This window comes from Uranotaenia lowii, unplaced genomic scaffold, assembly GCF_029784155.1.
Source record: "Uranotaenia lowii strain MFRU-FL unplaced genomic scaffold, ASM2978415v1 HiC_scaffold_455, whole genome shotgun sequence".
NCBI classification, from domain to species: Eukaryota; Metazoa; Arthropoda; class Insecta; order Diptera; family Culicidae; genus Uranotaenia; species Uranotaenia lowii.
The window spans coordinates 748-22,264 of NW_026598373.1; the positions used below are offsets into that span (position 1 = coordinate 748).

Here is a 21,517-nt window from a genome sequence, read left to right on the forward strand (position 1 = left end):
GTTCACTGGTGTTGGGAAAAAGTGGTAGATTTTTTTTCACTTTTTGCACATTTTGAAAATTTTGCCATACAAAAACATTTTCAAGATCTGTGGCCTTCAAGGTTTTTTACAACACGTGTTGTAGTTTCGCATGCAAAAATAGCAATATTTCTATCACATACGGCTGAAATAGAACAGAGTTGTAAAAAAATAAATACAACGCCCAAAGATCTTGAAAACATTTTCGCATGGTAAAATTTTTCAAAATGTCAAAAATTCTACCACTTTTTCCTAACACCAGTGAACTTGCTCTAAGGTAATCTACGGTTGGGTTTCTAAATTCGAAATGGCCATTTTCGCTACCACTTTAACCAACATGCTTTCTCACGGTTTTGCTTTAGATTCACGCACTTTTCATGCCCAGCAGACGTAATGTAACTTGTTACATTTTTCTCTTGAGTTTGTAAAAACCTGACTTAGCTCACGCGCATTGAAGTCTCCGGCAATAATCGTTGGAGACTTCAATGCGCGTGAGCCAAGAAGTCAGATTTTTACAAACTCAAGAAAGTGTAAGGGATGGTTTGGTAAGGCGAAAATTTTCAATAAGTTACATTACATTGGCCGCGTATGAAAAGTGTGTTTCAACTTCGGATTTCTCCGACAATACTTATCCATCCTTCCTTGATAGTAGAATAGCGGATCGGTTTCTTGGTGCATAGATGTCCTATTTCTTAACAGTTTTCGCTGTTGGGGCGCTTAAAACATTTTCAGCTTTCTTTTACTGGCTTTCAGCTGGCATTTACTGCATGCAGTTTTAGCGTATCAATACCAGTAAAGGCATTACCGCTTTTCTGATTCGTCGAGCAAACAGATCCTGTTTTCTGGCTACCAAGATCATTTTGAAATTTATGTTATTGAAAAATTTGACATTTCAGCAAAGTTTTAATAACATTATAGTCAGCCATGCTTATTTTTTTCGGTTGAAAATATTTCTATTTTTTATTAGACCCATTAAAATGCAGCTCCATTTCGACTCTAAATTGTGTCCGTATCCGAACTCGGTATTTTCATTCGTGCTCCGTTTCATCCAATGGGCCCACGGGTTACTACACGGCATCTGTCCTCACAGTTTGTTCTACCGGCACTCGGTATTTTTCGCCGGACTGTATTTGATTGTGAATTTGGTTGGTTGCTTTTCTGAAAGTTTTTTTTTTTTGTTTCATACAAATTCTTACTGAACATTTATCTCAATCTCGCATCTGGTGAAGGTTATCAAATCTGTTGCGCTGTTCAAAGTCCTTTTGGCCGATCCGACTTCCTCCGAGCGGGACTGGATCCTACCGATCGAGCTCTGGCGATGGCGACTGTCGCTCCGAATATCCAGTCATTATTATGAGCTGGGTCGAGCGCTGTTCCCGGTGCAGGGGCTGGCACGAAGCTTGTACTACCTGGTTTCGGGCGATCCCCAGGGGCTGCTCGGCTTAATAATGATTGTTCCGATGGTTTTTCTGATTGACGCTGCCTTTACTCTGACTGAGCTGAGGATGGTTTTTAGTTCCGTTGGCAGCAACGAGGGTCGAACAGAAAAGGTCCGTGAGTTTGTGCTCGTATCGGCACTGAGACTTGTTAGTCAGGCTATATTTTGGAGTCACTTGTGTTGCATTATGTATAGTCATTATGGGAATTGCATATTTCAATAAATAAAAGCCATTTCAGTGTTTTTTCGATAAATATTAAGGCCCCTGGATCAGAGAGATGAAAGTGCCAAAATAATCATTTTCAGTTAAGCATGCCAAAATTTTCATATGGGTAGGTACCAATCAATCGTAATTTTCTTTGGAAATATTTTTTTTACTATTTTTCTATTTTTTTATGTGATAAACCTAATCGACAACTATACGAAAAATGTATGAAATTGCATCTTTCTGATCCTCTGCGCCTCAATTCATGTTTTATTACAAACGAGTGAAAACACTAAAGTGCTTATAATTGATTCACACTAATACCTAAAAGGTTGATTTTGGTGTTGTTAGTTTTTTAAAAAATAAATCATCTGAAACGATTCTAGAATTTGTTTCAAGGAGTCAACCTTTACATTAGGTTGTGCTTGTGTTTTTAAGTGTCTGTTTAGCTTAACACTTTTTTTAAGAAAAGAAAGAGAAAGTAAAAGAAATATGAATGAAAACGAAAAAAGAATTACATACGCAGACCGATTGCTTTAACAAGAGGAAAATTTTGAACATATAGTCTAGGTCAGGTGTCGTTAGCTCTAAACAAAAATTTCTGCGTCACGCTTTTCCGATACAACTGCATACAAACACTCTTGTTAAATCAATATCTACTACATAACAAAATGCACGGTTCTAGTCCATAAAAGGCTCTGAGAAGGCTTGACCGATTCTACCGAACTAATTTCTAGAATCTTCTGGGGGCTTGAGAATCGGACAGCGTCTTTTTGAAACTCATGTTTTTATTTTTTAAGAAGCCGATTTTGTTTCTTGGACTTAACTATTAATTGATTTAAAACAATGCTAAATTAAAAAAAGGAAAGAAAAGGTTAAATGGAAAATGAAAAACTAAAGACAAAGATCTTAAGAAAAAGATAGATTTCTCAAACTTGTAGTCAAAGTCTAGCACACCTAGCCAAGGATTGAAAAACTCATTCATACGAGCGACGGAACCTGCATCGCTCCGATTTTTGCTCATAAGAATTTCGTGGAACGCGAATGAGGTGTGAGCGAGAATCTCCTGTTCTCACGAATCAATCCCGACCAAAACGAAAACACGAACAAGGTTCCTGATTCCTTTTTATTTTGCTTCCCTCTTCGCACACAAAGTTGAGCATCAACCCGACGATTGCGTTGCAGCGAGCTGGTTCGTGAAAATTTTTACCAACCCGCTCATGAGCCGTGTTAGTAATGATATTATTTCTTCCCGTGGAAAAATCTTCGTCCCTTTGCGAAGCTTGAGCTTAAAAAACACTAACAGCAACAATACTGACGCCAAGCCGTGTTGGCTTTCAACAGCGTTGGCCAACAGGAATTGAAAAAAAAAGAAGAACAGTGTGCATACGGCCGGTACAGCCAATCCATGTTAGTGATGTTATTATTCTTTTCAGGCAAATATGCCGAGCCAAAAGAATATATTTCCTTCATGCTAGTGGTGTTATTATTGCTTCCTACGGAAGAATGTGCGTCACTTTTTTAAGCTACAAGCTTGAGGGAACATCAATAACATCAACAGCAACAGTGTACACTTGTGTAGGACAAGCCAATCTTTAAACGATCGGTGCCCGGATGGTACGGATGGTAAAGATTCCTTTTTCTTTTTCTTTGAACTGACGTACTTACTCCTCTAAACAAACAGCAAGCTTGGTATCTAAATTTTCACGAAGCAAATACGAGTCTCTCGTGATCCCGTTGCTCAGACTCGCTCATGAATATTTTGTAAAACGAGCAACAAAGAAACTGCCATCGTAGAATCGTTTGTGTTGCTATTCGTGATTGTATTGAGCACAAACGAATAGCGAGCCGGCGGCGAAGCATTCTCATGTGCGTTTCGATGAGTGAGCGATTTTTATAGTCCTTGCACCTAGCACATGTGTTGTTATAAGCTCTAAACTGAAAAGTTTGCGTCACGCTTTTTCTGATTGAATACATATCTATTACTTAATTTCCTTGGGTTCTTTCACAGTTTGTTAGGTAATACTCACCGTTTGTTCAGTAAAAGTTCTCAGTATTGTGTAAACATTCAACGATCGTTTCACAATCTTGTTTAATCATTTGTTAGAGCTTCTGTAGTATTACCCCTCGTCATTTTTTTTTTACTTTGTGCTTCCAGATACACCGGCATTATTGTTAAGTGCCAGTTGAACACTGGTTTAGCATTGAAGTGCACAAACATTTTGAAGATCCTAATTGCAACCTAATGTTCGCCAACTTCCAGAAAAGTGCCATGATCGAGATTCGATCTCATGGCCTTTGGCTTACAATGTATAAGCTCTATGCCAAGGCCGCTGGCTTTTTCGCTTAAAACTCAGTAGTAGTGTTGAGTTAATCTTATATGATTAGGAATGACTGTGGTTGTTAGTTGATTGAAATAGGATTAATAGCAGCAGTAACAAGTAAAAGAAAGCGTGTCGTGTGGAGGATGAATACTGAATCTAAATATTCTGAAATTGAAATTCTGAATTGGATTCTGAATCATGATTTTGAATCTGCATTCAAAATTTGAACTCTTAAACTGAATTTTAAATTCTTGATTCAGAGTCTTAATTCTAAATTTGAATTCTTAATCTGAAACCTGAATCCATAGGTATCCGAATTCATCTGAATTGTTAATTCTGCTTATGAATTCTGAGTTCTGAACTTGAATTCTAACTCACAATTCAGATTGCGAATTCCGTATTTCAATCCTGAATCTAGATTCTGAATTTTAAATTTCAATTTTTCAGTTGAAATCTATATCCGAATCTGAATTTTACATCTGAACTCTTCATTCTTTGCTTAGCTTAGCTTGATTGACTACTCACATCCACCTAAAGTCATTGAACCCGAAATGCCGTTAAAAATTTTGGATTATACTTTTAAATTGATATAAAGTTTTTGCTATCCATAGTTCATTCCATCATAATAGTACTAAAGCATTTCGAATTCCATAACCGCTGGTGTGGTTCAGTAGAATGAATTCTACATCACCAATGGTTGCTACTCCGTGATTGACCGAGGCCATCAATTTTGCCCAGAGGTCAAAAGAATGGTGTCTGGGATTGACAGCACATTCACAATGAACAAAACTGATGCTCTCTCTTTATACATCAATAACGGCGCCGGCCACGTCCTAGTAGTTAATAGATAGAAAGGAAAATAAGAGAAAGGGATGATAGAATGTAAATTGATGCTTTAGGACCGAGATCACCTCTGCATCCTAGCGAAAAAAATTTTTTTAGGGATGGGGGAAAAGGGATATGATCAGGAGACACCTTCGACAAGTGTATAGATCTAAGTAAACCTATTCTCCGGTGCTTTCATTGTTCCTAACAAAATGTTTTTTTTAACTGTACACCACAAAACCAAAAATCAAGAGACATGTACATCATTTAACATTCTACATCTGAACTCTTCATTAGGAATCTGAACCTGAATTATGCATCTAAATTCTGAATCTGAATTCTCAATCATAATTCTGAAAGTGAGTTTTGAAATTGAATCCTAAATTCGAATTCTTCTTCTGAATTCTTAATCTCAAAACTGAACCGAGTGTCATTGAGATCCTGTATATGTTTGTGTTCTTTTTTTTTTAAATCCATATCCAAATTTGAATTGTACATCTGAATTTTTTAATTCTGCATATGAATTCTGAATTCTGATCCCGAATTTTGCATCTGAATTTTCAATCTAAATTTTTAATCTAAATTCAAAATTATAATTTTGAATGCGAATTCGGAACTTGAACCTGCATCTGAATTTGCAATCTTATTAAATCATAATTTTGAATGCTCATTCTGTATTAAAATCCTAAAACTGGATTATTAATTTGAAATTCGAAACTGAGTTCTACATCTGATTTCAGAACCTAAATTATGCATCTAATATTTGAATATGAATTCTAAATTTAAATTCTATATTTATATTCTGAATGCAACTCCTGAATCTGAATTCTTCATTCTGCATATGAGTTCTGAACCTGAATCATGCATCTGAATCTGGAAACTTAATTTAAAATCATAATTCTGTAAATGAATCCTAAATCAGAATTCTTCATCTGAATCTGAATTCTAAATTTAAATTCTTTATTTAAATCCATATCCGAATCTGAATTCTACATTTGAATTCTTCATTTTGCATATGAATTCTGAACCTGAATTATGTATCTGAATTCTGAATATGAATTTTGAATCATATTTCTAAATGCGAATTCTGTGTTTGAATCCTTAATCTGAATTCTAAATTTGACTCCTTAATCTGAAATCTGAACTCATATCCGAATCTGGATTCTTCATTCAGCTTATGAATACTGGACCTGAATTGGGAATTTAAATTAAAAATCATAAAAAAAAGAATGCGAATTCTGTATGTGAATCCTAATCTGAAATCTTCATCCGAACTCTGTTTCTGCATTTTAAATTTGAATTCTTAATATGAATTCACTTTTGAATCTCAATTCTATATCTGAATTCATAGTTTTGCATATGGATTTCGAATTCTGAACCTGAATTCTGCATCTGAATTTGGAATCTAAATTTAAAACCATAATTCTGAATGCGAATTTGGTATTCGAATCCTAAATCTGAGTTCTTCGTATAAATTCGGCATCTGAATTCCTTATCTGAAATCTGAATCCATATCCGATTCTGATTTCTACATCCAAATTCTAAATTCTGCATATAAATCCAGAATTCTGAATCTGAATTCTGCATCTGAATTCTGAGTTTCGAATCCGATTCAATGCCCACCACCATTATTTTCTGTTCTTCGTTTCGACTATCGTTTTCAATTCTTATGTTCTTTGAAGCCGAGAAACTCTAGATAGAAGAATTGTATAGGAATGAAGAATAGGTGGATATGCAAACATCAGCAGATGTGCTTTTTTATAATAAAGCTTCCATAGAAAGCCTTCTCTCTTCGAAGTTGAAACGTTGCACTTCCTGATGGCTGTTGCTGCTGCTCTTTTGGATGTGAAAATTCATCAAATGGATGCTGTAACCTCGTTGCGGCAAGGTGACCTCGATGAGGAACTACATGGAGCCATTCGAAGGTTGTGTAGATGAAGCTCGTGTATACTCATCTGAAATTGAACGACGGGACGTCGGTAAGGTTGAACGGCGAATAGCTCGTTATTAAGGGAATCTCCAAGTCCATGATGTGGACTGAGACTAGAGCGTTTCTCCCATTCTACACACCTTCAGAAAAGAAAATTGAGTATGATTTGAAAGATTTAAATCACAGATAGAGTAGGGGTAAAAATAGCATAGCATAACCTTTAAGGATTCCAATACATTATGCAAACATGTGTGCAAACTCGATGTTTCTATGACACCTGTTTGCATCCTGTATTGGCTAGCATACATATATGCAAACAGGCGACGTAGAAATGTCGAATCTGCACACATGTTTGCATAAGGGGATTATAACGTTTGGCATAAAGCCATTTGACAAATGAGCATTTGGCAAATGACCATTTGGCACGCAGCGTGACGAGTCATTTTAAGCTTAGGTCTGAACGCCACACTTTTCGCGGATGTAAAAAAGTCAACACATTGCAGACAAATAAAAATAAAACACCAGCTCCTTACGCTGTCCGTTCGAACCTTTATGAAATGTTGTCCTTCGCGACGGATGGGGCTAAGGGATCATCCATAGCTTTCAGGTAAACCTAGGAGGCCCGAGTAGACCTAGACCAATGTAATAAGGCCGTCACCTCCGACAGCGAAATTAATAAAATAAAATTTTTAATTTTGTCTGAAATTTGATGCGATCCTACGAAAAAGAAAATTAAATTATGCCAAATGGCTTATATGACCGTCATGCCAAAATGAACATTTGCCAAATTGCGTTATGCCAAACGTCATACTCCCTTGCATAAAGTATTGGAACCTTCAAGGGCCCCATACATCATGCCAACATCTGAGCAAATGCGATGAAATTTTGCCTTCGCGAAAAAAAATTGGATCGTCTATGAAGCTGCTGTAGCAAAATACCGAAATGGCCAAAAATCTACTCAAACTGCACCAAACATGACGAAACACGTACTCCAACGAGGGTTATATTTCGATTCTGACCAATCCCACGTAAACCGGATGCACATGTACTCATATAGCGCCAAAGATGATCGATTTGTATTCGCAATTGCTGAATTCCATCGCATTTGCGCAAATGTTGGCATAATGTATGGGGCCCTTTAAAGGTGAATGATTTTTTTTAGATTTTTTAACATGGAACGATCACCAGTTTCATCGACCGTTGAACTGTTTTGCGATATCGGCTTCGGTCGAAAGTTGAGAAAAATATCCTCAAGCGATGTTTCATTGATGGAAAAGGTGCTTATCAACTCGTCGTATTTCGCTTTGATTTCAACCATCTGAGCAAACAGTGTGGACAGTTGAACTCGTTCCGGCATCAGAAACTTGAGCAAACCCTGCGGATAAGAGATGATGGTGGTGAAAGTTTTATTTATTTTTTAACCTTGATAGGTACTTACATCGTGTTCTTCCTTAAGTTCGCCCGAAAGTCTTTCAAGAATTTCCTGTTTCAGCGGATCGCTTTCCTGTTCTATTGATTTGAGCTTGAGGAATAGATTGAACCCTTTACCGTATTTCTCTTTTAATAGTTGTATGAATCCTATGCAACGTAGCTGTCCAGCAACCATGATCGTTAACCGGTTGCACAGTTCCTCGCACTCGTCCATACTGTGTGAGGTCAGTACGATGGTTTGATCCTGTTGCTGGAGCGTTTTGATGCGATTCCACACGAAATGTCTAGACTTTGGGTCCACCCCAGTCGTGGGTTCGTCCAGAAAAACGATAGGTGGATTACATAACATGGCCAGCAACGTGTTGACTTTTCTTTTGGTACCACCGGAACATTCGTTGATACGACTGTGGGCAAATGACAATATGTCCAAATCGGTCAACCATCGATTGATGAGATTTTCCCGTTCATGTATGTTCTTCATCATGGCGCAGTAATTTATCAGCTGGAATGGTGTCATAAAATCTAACAGAGAATCACCCTGAGGGCAGTACCCAAATTGGTCCTTATAAACGCTATAACTTGTCTGTTTTATTGAGTGATCATTTAAGTAGACGTCGCCATTAGTGATTGCGAGATTACGTGTGATCATTTGGAATGTGCTTGTTTTACCGGCTCCATTCATTCCTAGCAGTCCAAAGCATTCTCCGCGTTTCACTGCAAAACTGATCCCCTTGACAGCTTTTACACTCAGATATTCTTTAGACAAATCATTAACCACGATCGTATTAGGTGCAAAATCATGAGGTTCCTTCGAAGTCATATCTTTCACCAATCTTGATTCAGCGTCTACATCGTCATCGACGACAGCTGACTGTAGCTCGATTGAATCTAGCTGATCATCAGTTTTGAGTTGCTTTCTACTGCATTTAAAACACCTTTTTTTAAACGCTGCTGTTTTTGAACACATTTCTTGGATTTTTTCTTTCCGGTAGATATTTTCTACAATTTCGTTTAGTATCAATGTCAACAAGATCACAACGAATGGTGTAATGCAATAAATATAGTCCAAATCTAATAATTCAATCGCATCATTCTTTGTTTCTATCGAATTTTCCTTCATCAGAGCTTGGATCTTGGTTAATTTTTGATTCTCGTAAACGACCCTGAGGGAGTGCTTCAGCGAAAACTCCGGTATAAGGTGGAGTATGCCAATCCAGCCGTTATTCTCTCGAATTCGATCGTAGCCATCTGATAACAAAAACACTCCACAAACCCCCACAATTACCAGGTAACTCATGACGGTCACAGCGGTATCCATCTTATCGACGCACTGGCTTATGATGTAGATGACCAGCAATCCGGCCATACCGTATAGGATCAGCACGGCCAATATTTGACCGTGCTCAGCCCGGGTAAATAAGTTCTCTCGATCCATATTCAGTGCGAGGAAAAATACTATCACACAAATCAACACGTGAATCAGGAAGTCCATAAGAAACGTGAAACCCCAATACAAGTATCGATTGATGTTTTGCACCTGACGGAAGCCCGAGGACATTTCCAAATACGGTAATTGTAGGTATTGCAACATGTAAAACATGAACGCTGTTGAGAAAATCATGATCAGATCAAATCCAGTTTGTATCACTTATTACATTCACACTTACCCAAAGCAATTACTTCGGTGAACAAGTAAGCCGTTAGAGAGTTCACTTTTAGTCTTCGCGTCGAAGGACTATTCTGTACGGTCACCTCACTCTGCGGATAGCCGTAATAATGTAGCAGCAAATTACTTCCAATGTTGGCCCCTATGCCAGAGCTGTGCAACAGATTGTTGTTGTGCAACATTTTCAAACTCCTTTCGCTTACATTAAATTCAACCGCAGCGACTAATTTATCGTGATACCGGTTCCAATCCTTGCGACCTTCTTCAGCCAGATATTCTCGAATGCTAAGTTCTTCCACAACAATCACGTCAAGATCACGAAAGTAAGATCCATTCTTGAGAGCGTTTACATCGAACGGTCGATCATTATCGTTCAGAGCGATCACCACAAAAGCTTTGGCCACCGTTGAATGGTGCAACGATACCGATTCGAAGTCAATCGGTGAGTAGCTGCTACTCAGAAGAAAGCATAGGATAGTCGTTAGGATCGGTAGCACTGACATGAAGCCATAAATATGGGCATTTTGTTTGATGTGGATAGATTTTTTATAGTATATCGCCGCACATTTATCCAGAATGGAAAGCGCAACTTTCTTCATATCATTTTGGTACTGTTTTGGATTCGCAGAATTACCAGATAAACTGCGGGGCGTAATCGGTGCGTCAGGAGTATCGTAATCGAAACTTGGTCCAATTTCCAAGGCTTTGTTTTCGGATGAGGAGCTGAGAGACGAGAAAACAGTTTTAATTTGAAAATCTGATTAGGACTTTTGTACTTACTTTAAGAACACTTCCTCTAGAGTTGCATTTGTAATGCTGATAGAGGCAATACCGAACTGGTCCATATTTTCTTCAAGCTCTCTCAGCAACGGCGCATACTGCTCGATGCTCAAGTAGGGTAGTGTTACCGCGAACACTGGTTCTACTACAGGTTTCTCGGTGGCACCAGCTATGTACTCGCTAATCTTAGCCAAGACTGCTTCCTTCTGGAATATATCTTTCTTCAACAGCTTTAGAGTGTATCCTTTTCCGTAATGTTGTTTCAGGAATATCGATGTTCCAAAGGCTATCAACTCTCCATTTTCCATGATGGAAATCCAATCGCCCAGAACATCGGCTTCCTCCATGAAATGCGTTGTTATCAAAATGGTATGATCTTTTTTCAATTTAAGCAAAACATCCCAGATATCTCGTCGAGATTCCGGGTCCAATCCTGAAGTGGGTTCATCTAGAATAAGCAACTTTGTCCTTCCGATGATAGCATTAGCCAAACAAAATCGCCTTTTCATTCCACCGGAAAGATGAGAAACAACTTCTTCGCTCTTATCGGTAAGGTTGACTCTTTCCAAAATTTGGTTAGCCTTCTTTTCGGCTGCCTCTTTTGTTATACCGCGAAGCCTTCCAAAAAACTTCAAATGTTCCCGACAATTCATATAACCCAAGGCAACGTTGTGCTGTGGACAAAAGCCAATCTGCTGTCGATAGTTGTTTGAATTCTCTTCTCCGTCAATTGATATTCGTCCCGACGTACGGGTTATCATTCCGGTGATAATGTTCATAGTTGTGGTCTTTCCGGCTCCATTATGACCAAGCAGTGCCGTTATTCTATTCTTGTAGATCTTCAACGACAAATTCTTGACTGCCGTTCGCGTCCCGAAGTTGGTCTTAAAAATCTTGTGAAGATTCTTAATGTCGAGCACAACTTCCAAATGATCATTCTTTTCCATCGCACCCTTTGTCTCGCTATCATTGTCATCCATGAATCTCGAATGGCCCTTGCTGTTGATTTTGTTCTTACCTTTCTGATAGTAGGTACGATCGAACAAAAACAGCCGATGTTTCGGAGTTCCATACTGCCCGGGGAATACATTGGAAATGTAAAACCATAGAAAGCTCCAAACTACTATCCCGAAAAACTGTATTATTAGAATTGACAACAGGCTTATCCGCACGTTACCGGGGTAATCCGCTCGAAGTGCATCGCCGGCTTTGAAACTATGCCAAGAATTCTGATAATCATGCAAAATTGACGACCCAACTTTGTAACCAACCATCGGGAAAATGGCTAACGGACCCTCGAACCGTTTCTGAGCCGAAGCAAATGTTACGGGTACAAAATGACATATGGGGGCAACGATGGCCGAAATAGTTACGGAATTTAGCAAGGTGCTGATGAAAAAGGTGAAACTTATGGTACAAATCACGAACAGAAGTAACAAAACAACAGCAAACACCATCTGTGCTGCGGTAACTTCCCAAATCTTGGCCATTATGGTGACAATCAAGCAAATGAATGCAATCGAACTCAAGTGGATAAAAGTGCAAATGAAAATTGCGACTTCATTCCAGTAGCTGCTGGGTGTTGCAATTTTTAGATACTCTTTCATCCCGGAAGCCTTTTCTTCGACTAGTGGAACCAACAGCAAGTAGGTGCACGCAACCGATATGAAGACCGCCAGCATCATGCTAACTAAAAATATTTCCGACGACTCTTGCGCTTTATGCCCCAAGAGTGGCACGTGTTCGTACTGATACTCGGGCAACGTTTCTTCCGATAGGCCCGTTCGAATTTCTACAAACGACTTTTCGAGGGCATACTGCAACGCCAGGAAGCCACTCTCGAAGTACTCATTACGTTCTTTTAGGTAGCTCTCGTACACATCGCGGGAGTAGATCTCACCGGTACGGAAGTTATTGTTCTTAGTACGGATAGTGTAGGACAGGTGAGCTTCCGATGTGTTCGTCCCGAAGGCGATCGCGTAGAAATCCTGGCTGAACAGCAGAGTTCGTTCCATTTCGTCCACGGTCGGAAAATGCTCGACTCCTTGAAATGAGAAAAATTGTTGGAAAATATCTTCTAAGGAAACGGTACGTTGATCTACTTACGCTCATGAGTGATGAAGAGTTTTTGGCGCACCTGCTCAATCAACTCCTCGGTGAAGCCATTGTGTGGAGCATACAATAACTTAACGTGCGGCCCGGTTGGGTAGAACTCCACTAGATCGTCCTGAAACATACAAAACATATTTATTACAACAAGTTTTGATAAACTGTTTTCGCTAGCAATCGTTTGCGTTTGCGAGAAATATGTCTGTAACGCGAATGGGCGAGCAAAGATGCAAAACAGTCGTCGTAGAATGATTGAACTTGCGCAAAATGTGGTGTATGGTGATCATTGACGTATCTTCTCCCTTTATCTCAGTCCCCCGTCTATGGCCCGCTTTACACGCCATGGGACAAACGTGGCCTGATTGCAAACCGCTCAAGTCCGTAGATTTGATAAAAACCGAAAACCCTAACCATTTCGGTTAACTTTGAGGCCTTTTTTGGTCGTCAGTTTGGATTTCCGTTAATCCGTAGGATCCCTATGATTTTTCCGATAATCACTAGAAAATCCTTAGGATTGCACTGCCGCTCATAGCAAGTCCGTCCCATTTGCGTTTTTGTTGAAATGAGAAAAACGGCATTGAAAAATCGTTAAAAGTCCAATGGTAGTTCGGCAATTGTATGCGTTTTTAATCAAAATTATCAACTGAATCTATCACTGCAAAGGCTTACGAAAGATTTTCGCTTTATGAAGATAATTTTTTCGTTATGATTCCGTTGAAAATCATTTGCTGGGCCCTTATGACTGTGGGACCGACATGCGATGATTTATGCCATATGGGACCGACTTGCGATCATTTGTTCAATGGGACAAATTTACTTGAGGTTTTTTTCAATGTTCATCAGAACAAAGTGTTGAAAACAAAGTTTTCTCTTGAATCTACAGATAAAGTTAAACTGATTCCAGCGATAAACTGAAAAATGATAAAAACGCAAATGGGACGGACTTGCTATGAGCGGCAGTGCATGCAATAGAGAAAATTCTTTGCATTTGTTTGTGGAGCTCGAATATATAAGATATATAATCGACACAATCGACCATACATTGATTGCGTATTATGTTGATCGGCGCGCGCACACCGACGCCAGGGCCATTCAAATATTACGTGACGCCTTTAAGGGGGTGGGGGTATATTAGTTTGTTACGATTTGTGGATTTATCTTAGAAATTTTGAGACGAATGTGTAACGTAGGGCGGAGGGGTAGTTTAAAATGCTCGACAATTGCGTTACGTAATATTTGAACACCCCCTTGATAACTAGAGTTTGTGGTGTACATATATGTTGGTAAATAATGGTAGGCTGAAACACTGAGTGATATGTCACGCACATCAGTCTAGTTGTCTCCATGCTCTGCTCAGTCGTGTGGAGCTCGGCCGGATAAATTAGTTCTTCAAGACCCGTGCTAAGGGTGACTTCCTATAGCTGTAACATACCATTGTACAATTTGGAATGGTGGTTCATAGGTCTACAGGTATATAGGATAATGAAAAAAAAATACATTAAAAATTACACAGACACGATTGCCATAAAAATGGTAAAATGTAATAGTCTACTGTAGCTAAATTCAAAGGAATCTTCGACTACTTTGAAATCATGGTAAAATGTCTTTAATATAAATTATAATACTAATTAGAAAATACGAAATGGATTACCTAGTTTAGAATTTCTCAACACGATCTGATAATTTATGAACAAGCGAACGAACCATAAGAACTGAAAAAACTTCGATTAGGAAAAAAAATCTTCACTGCAGCACTGTCTCTTTTGCCTATATACTAACAGAACGACACTAATTGTGCAATCTGTTCATTCTTAATTCGGATACTGTAAAGCAAACATCACTCATGTAAAGGATGCATGCAGAATCGAAAACCCCACGATACAATTTGGTAATGCTGCAAGCAAAATTTGAAGTGATATTTGAAACCGAGTTTTAGGCACAATTTTCCCGTTTGTTTGGATAACGTGCCGCTATCAAGCCTACCCCTTTTCTGAACCAATACCAACCTGTGATAAAGTTTGCGTCAATGAATCATCCGATGATGTCAGGGCACTGCTGCTACTGGACCCGCCCCGTTGGAATCCAGAACGGGTAAATGCGTAGATCAGGATGAAAACAATCGGAACCACAGTATTGACCGTATTCCGCCAAAAATGTCGACGCTTTTCCATCGCTGCCTTATACAAGAAAACACTCAACAAGCTGCTTCCGGCCATTGTGAGCAAATGATTTTTTCCCTGGAGCGGGACGTTTTAAAATCTTTTCGGGTTCACCCGATTCTCAAAAACCGCAGAAACTATCTTCCGAAAGGTGCTGACCCCGGCAGGGGGGTGGTGGTTTAATGCCTTTCGTGATACTCCATAATTGATTCACTCTTATCCTACTGATGAAAATGGTGGCTAGTAGAGCTAGAAGCTTTCTTTTTTTGTGGGTCACCGATTGCGCGACGACGTGGTAGAAACACCTGCGTTTTATGTTGGAAATTTTGTCTAACAAACATGTACAACATAAAGACTGCGTAATATTCTCCAGAACGACACTAATCAGACCGAATCCGACGGAAATTCCGGAATTTCAAAACGGACGTGGCTAAAATTATTTTTATTTTTTAGGTAGGTACCCGATAGGAAATGAACCCTACTTTTCATCAAATTCTCACAGCGCGTTACGGGTTCGTTAAATAATTTTTTCTGTAAAAGTAATTTTTTGTGATCTATTGACATCTAACAAAAAAATCGATCGACTGATGAGGATTATTGTTAAATGAAATCGGTATCGAATTTTGAATACGGCGAATGCGCCAACTGTAAACAAATCCAAATTATCACATAAATGCGTTAAACTCTCTATTTTACATCCGAAAACATGATCTCCTTTTATTTTTTCTTATTTTAGTGAAGTTAAATTAAATTTTTTAAATAAGGCGAATAGCTTTTTTTATGAGTGTGTAATCCCACAGTTCATTCGCCCATTTCCCCTCAAAATTTCGTCGCGAACAAAAGGGCCAATAGTTATTTCGAGATGGAAAAAGGGCACTGAAGTTTTTGAAATTTGTTTTCCCAGGACGAGGAGAAGCACAAATCAGCATTTATAAGATCGTTGAATGTGCTAATGTGTTAATGTGATCATTTGGACCCGCTTTCAAGCCGAAATTTGCTTGAATATTGCTTCTTTAATGAGTGATCCAAAAGGCGAACAGTCATTCTGCAATTCAAAAGGGCGCTCCAATTTGACGAATGAACAAAATGAGAGCATTAGTCTGTGGTAAAAGGGCCCACAGTTATATTTATTAATTTTTTGAAGTAATTAGTACGGAAAAGCTATATTGATCGATCGGGTGATGAAATTAAATCAATTTGAAAGCATTTTAGCGACTTATTTAGGAAAATGATTGTACGCAGCTAAATAGGAAATTGATTTTATTTTCTGAAACTTGGAATGCGTTTTTCTCAAAACAAAGGTCTTGGCGCATTCGCCGTATTCAAAATTTGATACCGAAATGTTAATTTATATAATGAGGCTTAAGTTTGCCAATTAGACGATTCCTTCCGAATAAGTCGATGATATTTTTTTTGCTGCCAAATCATACGTTATTGGGTATGCCTACCTTATATTTATGCCGACTTAAATCTATTCATAATATTCAGCCAATTAAAAATAAGGGTCATTGATTTGGTTGCCCGGCAAGTAACGAGACTAAATCGGCACCCTACTTATTATGTGAACCACTAAATTTTTCTTCTCTCAAATTTCCTATCGGGTAGCTGATGGATTTGACGATTTGACGCAGAGGTGCCAGGTGTTCTGATTTTTCAGGATTTGTTCTGATTTTCGAGAGACCGTCCTGATCAACCCCCTGGCAACTTGACGTTTCCCATACTAATCGCGTGTGCCAGTTTTTCTGGTTCTCTGGTTCTGTCAAAATCTCATTTTCACTCAACAAACATATCGAAAGGGTGGATAATGAAATGTTCGACAAATTAAGGTTTCAAACATATTTTTTATTGAAAAAAAAAAGTTTTTAAAAACAATGATTAAGAATCACCTATTAAGCGGAAAATGAGTTGATATTTAAAGAAAAACACGATAATATGGTCAAAAAAGTCAGCGTGGTAAATGGCTTTTATTTATGAAATACACAAACAAATTTTAATTCAAAAATCTTGTAAATGTTTTAATTGTATGGTAAATTTTAAAAACAACATTTTATTCATTTCTAAACAATATTACCTTTGTTAGTTTTTTTCGAAGAGATTCTTTAGAATCATTAAGTTGCTTAGCGAAGGACTCCATCCGAAACACAATCAACACATAATTTCAACAACAAGTTTCGATGGTTAACTAAAGCATCTTGATCCAAAATGTTTTCGGCTAATCCTCTAAAAACATCCCGTGCATCATTTGAAACCTGTGTCAGAGTTCGATTCATTATGATATCATAATATAGTATACTAAGTTTATACTTTGATGATTTTGTTCTACAATTTTTACCTCCAACTCGGTTATTCTGCAGACCTTTAACACATCGGCATTAACTTCTAATCTGCCAATAAAACTATTGAAAAGTTCATTTCTGCAATCTTCACATTTGATGCTACTTACTATTTTTTTTTTTGAATTAAACTTTCCGAAATTTTATCTGTACGTCACTTGTGCAAATGCAAAGCCATCACCTCAACTCGTTTCCGCTTTCATTCTCAGTGTTTACTATCTCAACATATTTGTTAAACTAATATTTCATAACATTCAGCTGGATAAAATTTTACCGTAATAAACTTAAAGAAATAGCGGAACTATTTCAAACCACGTTATGTTTAACGAAATAAACTCATAACTCTATCTGGTGACGCCTTGTAACAAAAAACACAACGGATTCGCAAGGAATATTGAAAGATATTCCTTAAAATATTCCTTGACGGATTCGGATGAAAGATGGCCATTTTGTAATCTTTGCTATAAACAGAAATGTTATTAAGTTGGAACCGAGAATGGAACACAAATAGATTGAAATAAAATTACTTATTTCATTGACAACTATTATAAAATTTAATTATAAAGTTATTTATTTTTCTTTTTTGCATCACTTTTGATTATGTGCCCTTTTAAAATGGTATTTCGTCAGTTGAATTGCATCCACGGATGCCGAAACAAAATCAAGTGGTTTCAATGGAAAATGAACGTTGCCGCTGCTAGGGACGACCCAGGATGCATGTAAACAAACGCGACTAGTGCGACATCTACCATTTTGAAGACGGCACAGCAAACTCGACTAAACTGTCAAGTTGCCAGGGGGTTGGTCCTGATTTTCAAAAACACTTAATTAAATTGTCCTGAATCAGAACTCCTGATTTTTTAAAAATGTCTGATAAATGTCCTGATTTTCTTAAAAATATCTAAATTAGAACTGAATTTATAGTTAAATGATGAGAACCTTTCATCAAATCAATTATAAATTAGTTTAACTGGACACTCGATTTCGTTTTTTGGATAATTTTTCCAACAGTACGCAATGTCGATTCCAGAGTGCGCATATATCGATTGGAAGAAATGCTATCCCAGTTAAGAAATGCCACCCAACTTTAAAAATAAAACACGCAATATCGTCGATAAAATCGGGCTAAACAGGACCATTTTTCCTACAGGGCATTTTTTGCCAAATTTTTCAGGTTCGCCACCTGCCGTCGGTATTGCAAACCTGCAAAATCTGACAACAAAAAATTTGACAGAAAATGGTTGAATTTTTGTTCTAAGTGTCATGTCAGTGTGGTCAGTGGTTTGAGCGTCTTCAATACCTGTATTTCGCCTTTATTTATGCAGTGAACGCTGCATGTTATTTCAATCAATTTAAAGGTGTCCTGAAAAATCCTGATTTTTTTATCGCTATGTGTTGATTATTGTCAAAACCACCTGGCACTCCTGATTTAACGTCAAACTTCAAACTTCCGAAATTCTCATTTCATAAGCGCGAAACTAAATAGCAATTAGCTTGAAAAGAGAAAAACAAATTTTGCGTTTGAAATTTCGGAAGATCTAATCAAATCCTATTAAAAAATTCGACCTCTTTTTGTTCAAGCAAATAAAAAAATGTGTATTATATTCACTTATTGTTCGTTGGTTATTAGGCCGTTTTGTCACACACGGTCAACTCAGTTACGCCTCTTGGCCCTACACGATCGGTTAAACGAGTTTACTTTTTCTTTATAACAGATTTGTTCGAAGTTCTCATAGTTCAATTATAAATTCGATTAGAATTGAGATATCTTTTTTGAAAATCAGGGAAATTCAAGACATTTATAGACAAATTTTAAATAATCAAGACAATTTGAAAGTTTTTGAAACGGTATAGTCCTATTTGCCACTGGTAGTGTTCGTGATATTATGCTGGTTGTTGCACCAACACTTTTCAATTTTGGGACAATTAACCTTAAAAACGACCATGTGTGTCGACCAGCTGCCCGTTTTTTGTACCGAGAGTTTTTGAGGTTAACTGTCCCGTCTCATCTGTACACGCTCAGCAAGTGTGCGTAAGAAATGTCAAAAACAACTCTTCAAAAATCAGGACAAATCCAGATAAATCAGGACACCTGGCACCACTCGGTTAGAAATATTTTTGAACAATTTAACATTTCATAAGCGTGTAGAAAGACAGTTTTGGAAGTTGGCAACGCTGCTCGTTGAGTTCCAGACAAACTCGAAAGAAAAGGTGATACGGCGTCCATAAAGCATATCAGAAGGTTGGTAATTTTTTTAATTAAACTTGTTATTTGTTTTAAAAATGTTTCCTTTCGCAGCAGTCTTACAATTGAGCATTGCCAAATTCAAGTGCAATAGAAAGATCATTCATAAATAGTGCTGTTAAAATTTAGCATACATCTCAGGGGAAAAAATTACCTGTTAAAATGATTTACGAGCATTACGATTCATCGGAAGAAGAACCTGACTTTTGTTTGCCCCAAACGAAAAATCAGCAAGAACCGGAGCGTGATGAAAATTCGAAGGGGAATCATCCCGTTGAATGGGTGTTTAGGAGACATACCCTTCAGGAACTCTACCCAAAAACTCCGGATTCGGGTAGCGGGAAAGACTTTTTGCCTGGTGCCTACTGGCCTGTGTACGTCAACGGTTTCAAAGTGGAATCCACCGACCAAGCGGATTGGTACGATCAAGTGGCCAACTATTTCGCCCATCACGGGCTGCTAACGCGAATGGTGTACTTTCATCTGCCTGAGGGAAGATTTTCCGAACATCAGTTGAAGTATCAAGTAATGGATATGTTAGTCTACTTTGTTTCGCAGAAAGATGCCCAGAGAGCTATTCAAGTTTGTCACAGGGAATCATACTACGGATACAAGCTGAATGTGCTGTGTGGGCGAGAGCCGCAGCTTTTCGATGTGAGCAGAAGTTTTGTTGCAAAAGATTTTGCGGCCGATTCCGGTCAAAGAGGCTGTGAATTCCCAACGGAATTTAGATTGGAGTATCGCCTTGAGATGTTTGGAAATGTAGAATATACCAACAGGGTTTCGCTGGAAGAAATTGCTTTTCAGTTTGAATCAAGAGAAGCGATGATCAACGCTCTGGAGAAGGTGAACCAATTCACACCGGCCGAGAATAAGCTGCCGCACATGCAACGTTACCTAGAAAAGGATGTTCTTGAAAGTATTAAACAGAGGATTCAAACCGATCCCAGTTTCATGGATTCGATGCCTAAGCCGCACATTTTGCAATATTTTCTAGACGGAGTGCAGCCCGAAATAAGCACTCCGTGGAAAAACCATAGAAGACCATTTGTTTCAAAGCAAGTTAAAAGATTCCCGAAAGAGCATGGTCACGGTAGCTTTTCAAACGGCAATAATCGAAGGCAAAATAACAAACGATCACTTGAAAGAGTAGAAGGAAACAACAAATTCCATCGGGAAAGTGCTTTGGTAAATTCATTCGTTTCAACTTTTGACGATCCAAAGTTTAACCATCAAAAAAGAAATAGGACCCCAATGTTCAACAGGAAAAAGAGGAAAACCGATCATCGACGCTTCTAACCTGTGCAAAGACTTTTGATGGATACACCGATTCAATTTCCTTTCTTTTGTCGTATTACTGATCTTCAACGACTCACAGTTAAGCATGCAGAAAAACCTCCCGAGAACCAATGAAAAATTATTACAAAACGAAATAGTCACATTATGGATGTGTAAATCTTCAGTGTTGATTGCGTATATAAAAGATGAAATTCAAGAGTGTTTCATAGCGAGTGTGGAAGAAGGATCAACTATGGTCAGTTGGCCTTGTTTTTATTTTCAACTCAGCGCTAGTAGACACTAGGTGGAGCTAGAGGAAGCGTTAGCGCACCAAACGCTCCCATTGCATACAAGACATGAAGAGGGGAATCATCAAATGTGGGCTTCAAAATGTGTGTCCTGGATAAAAAGTTGAATAGAAATACTTCTACGAAAAATCTAGATGAATTCAAACATAAACATAGTAGGTATCACTTATTCATAGTTGAGGATAGGTTCATTTTTCTTGTATTCATGAGAATCATACTATAACTTAAGGATAATTTATACTAACAAAAATGTAATTTTGTACACAATATGACTTTTACATCTGTGAAAGATATCACCAACTTCGCTCTATTTGCTCTGGTCCTGGGTTTAGTTTCAGCTCAATCTGACCTGATTCAGGGGCGCCTCAAAGTGATCAAAGTTTGGCCCTAAAAAATCACCAAAAAGGAAATCAGAGAAATCGAAATTCTAATTTTGATGAGAAGTATTTTATGTCATTCTTGTCATTT

At 38.1% G+C, this 21,517-nt stretch overlaps 3 protein-coding genes across 5 annotated transcripts; 2 read left to right on the forward strand and 1 right to left on the reverse strand.

The window, feature by feature from the left end:
• The first annotated feature begins 664 nt into the window (after positions 1-664).
• LOC129760123 (uncharacterized) lies at positions 665-1,727 on the forward strand. The gene is made up of 2 exons (XM_055757707.1): positions 665-1,163; positions 1,248-1,727. The coding sequence occupies exons 1-2, from the start codon at positions 888-890 to the stop codon at positions 1,677-1,679; spliced, it is 708 nt and encodes a 235-aa protein (XP_055613682.1). The 5' UTR covers positions 665-887; the 3' UTR covers positions 1,680-1,727.
• Positions 1,696-15,351, reverse strand: LOC129760122 (ATP-binding cassette sub-family A member 2-like). Of its 2 annotated transcripts, XR_008740303.1 has the most exons (7): positions 14,733-15,351; positions 12,724-12,844; positions 10,618-12,661; positions 9,839-10,560; positions 8,179-9,776; positions 3,571-8,115; positions 1,696-2,618 (listed from the first exon to the last, which is right to left on the reverse strand). XR_008740303.1 is itself a non-coding variant. In XM_055757706.1 (6 exons), the coding sequence occupies exons 1-6, from the start codon at positions 14,940-14,942 to the stop codon at positions 7,879-7,881; spliced, it is 4,932 nt and encodes a 1,643-aa protein (XP_055613681.1). In that variant the 5' UTR covers positions 14,943-15,351; the 3' UTR covers positions 2,625-7,878. The 2 variants fall into 2 exon arrangements, 1 of the variants encoding a protein (XP_055613681.1); XM_055757706.1 differs by lacking the exon at positions 1,696-2,618 and having other exon boundaries at positions 2,625-8,115.
• Positions 15,352-19,311: 3,960 nt separating this feature from the next.
• LOC129760124 (uncharacterized) lies at positions 19,312-21,316 on the forward strand. 2 transcript variants are annotated; one of them, XM_055757709.1, is made up of 2 exons: positions 19,312-19,460; positions 19,521-21,316. In XM_055757709.1, the coding sequence occupies exon 2, from the start codon at positions 19,626-19,628 to the stop codon at positions 20,760-20,762; it is 1,137 nt and encodes a 378-aa protein (XP_055613684.1). In that variant the 5' UTR covers positions 19,312-19,460; positions 19,521-19,625; the 3' UTR covers positions 20,763-21,316. The 2 variants fall into 2 exon arrangements, with proteins under 2 accessions (XP_055613684.1, XP_055613683.1); XM_055757708.1 differs by having other exon boundaries at positions 19,368-19,460; positions 19,518-21,316.
• Positions 21,317-21,517: the final 201 nt, after the last annotated feature.

Bases quoted from the DNA above. Each gene is read 5' to 3' on its own strand.
- LOC129760122 (XM_055757706.1), bottom strand. From the start codon at position 14,942: ATGGCCGGAAGCAGCTTGTTGAGTGTTTTCTTGTATAAGGCAGCGATG. The intron at 12,845-14,732 runs GTTGGTATTGGT...TGTATGTTTCAG, and splicing joins TGACGCAAACTTTATCACAG to GACGATCTAGTGGAGTTCTA. The intron at 8,116-8,178 runs GTAAGTACCTAT...TCTTATCCGCAG, and splicing joins AACTTAAGGAAGAACACGAT to GGTTTGCTCAAGTTTCTGAT.
- LOC129760124 (XM_055757709.1), top strand. From the start codon at position 19,626: ATGATTTACGAGCATTACGATTCATCGGAAGAAGAACCTGACTTTTGT.
- LOC129760123 (XM_055757707.1), top strand. From the start codon at position 888: ATGTTATTGAAAAATTTGACATTTCAGCAAAGTTTTAATAACATTATA. The intron at 1,164-1,247 runs GTTGGTTGCTTT...CATCTGGTGAAG, and splicing joins TGTATTTGATTGTGAATTTG to GTTATCAAATCTGTTGCGCT.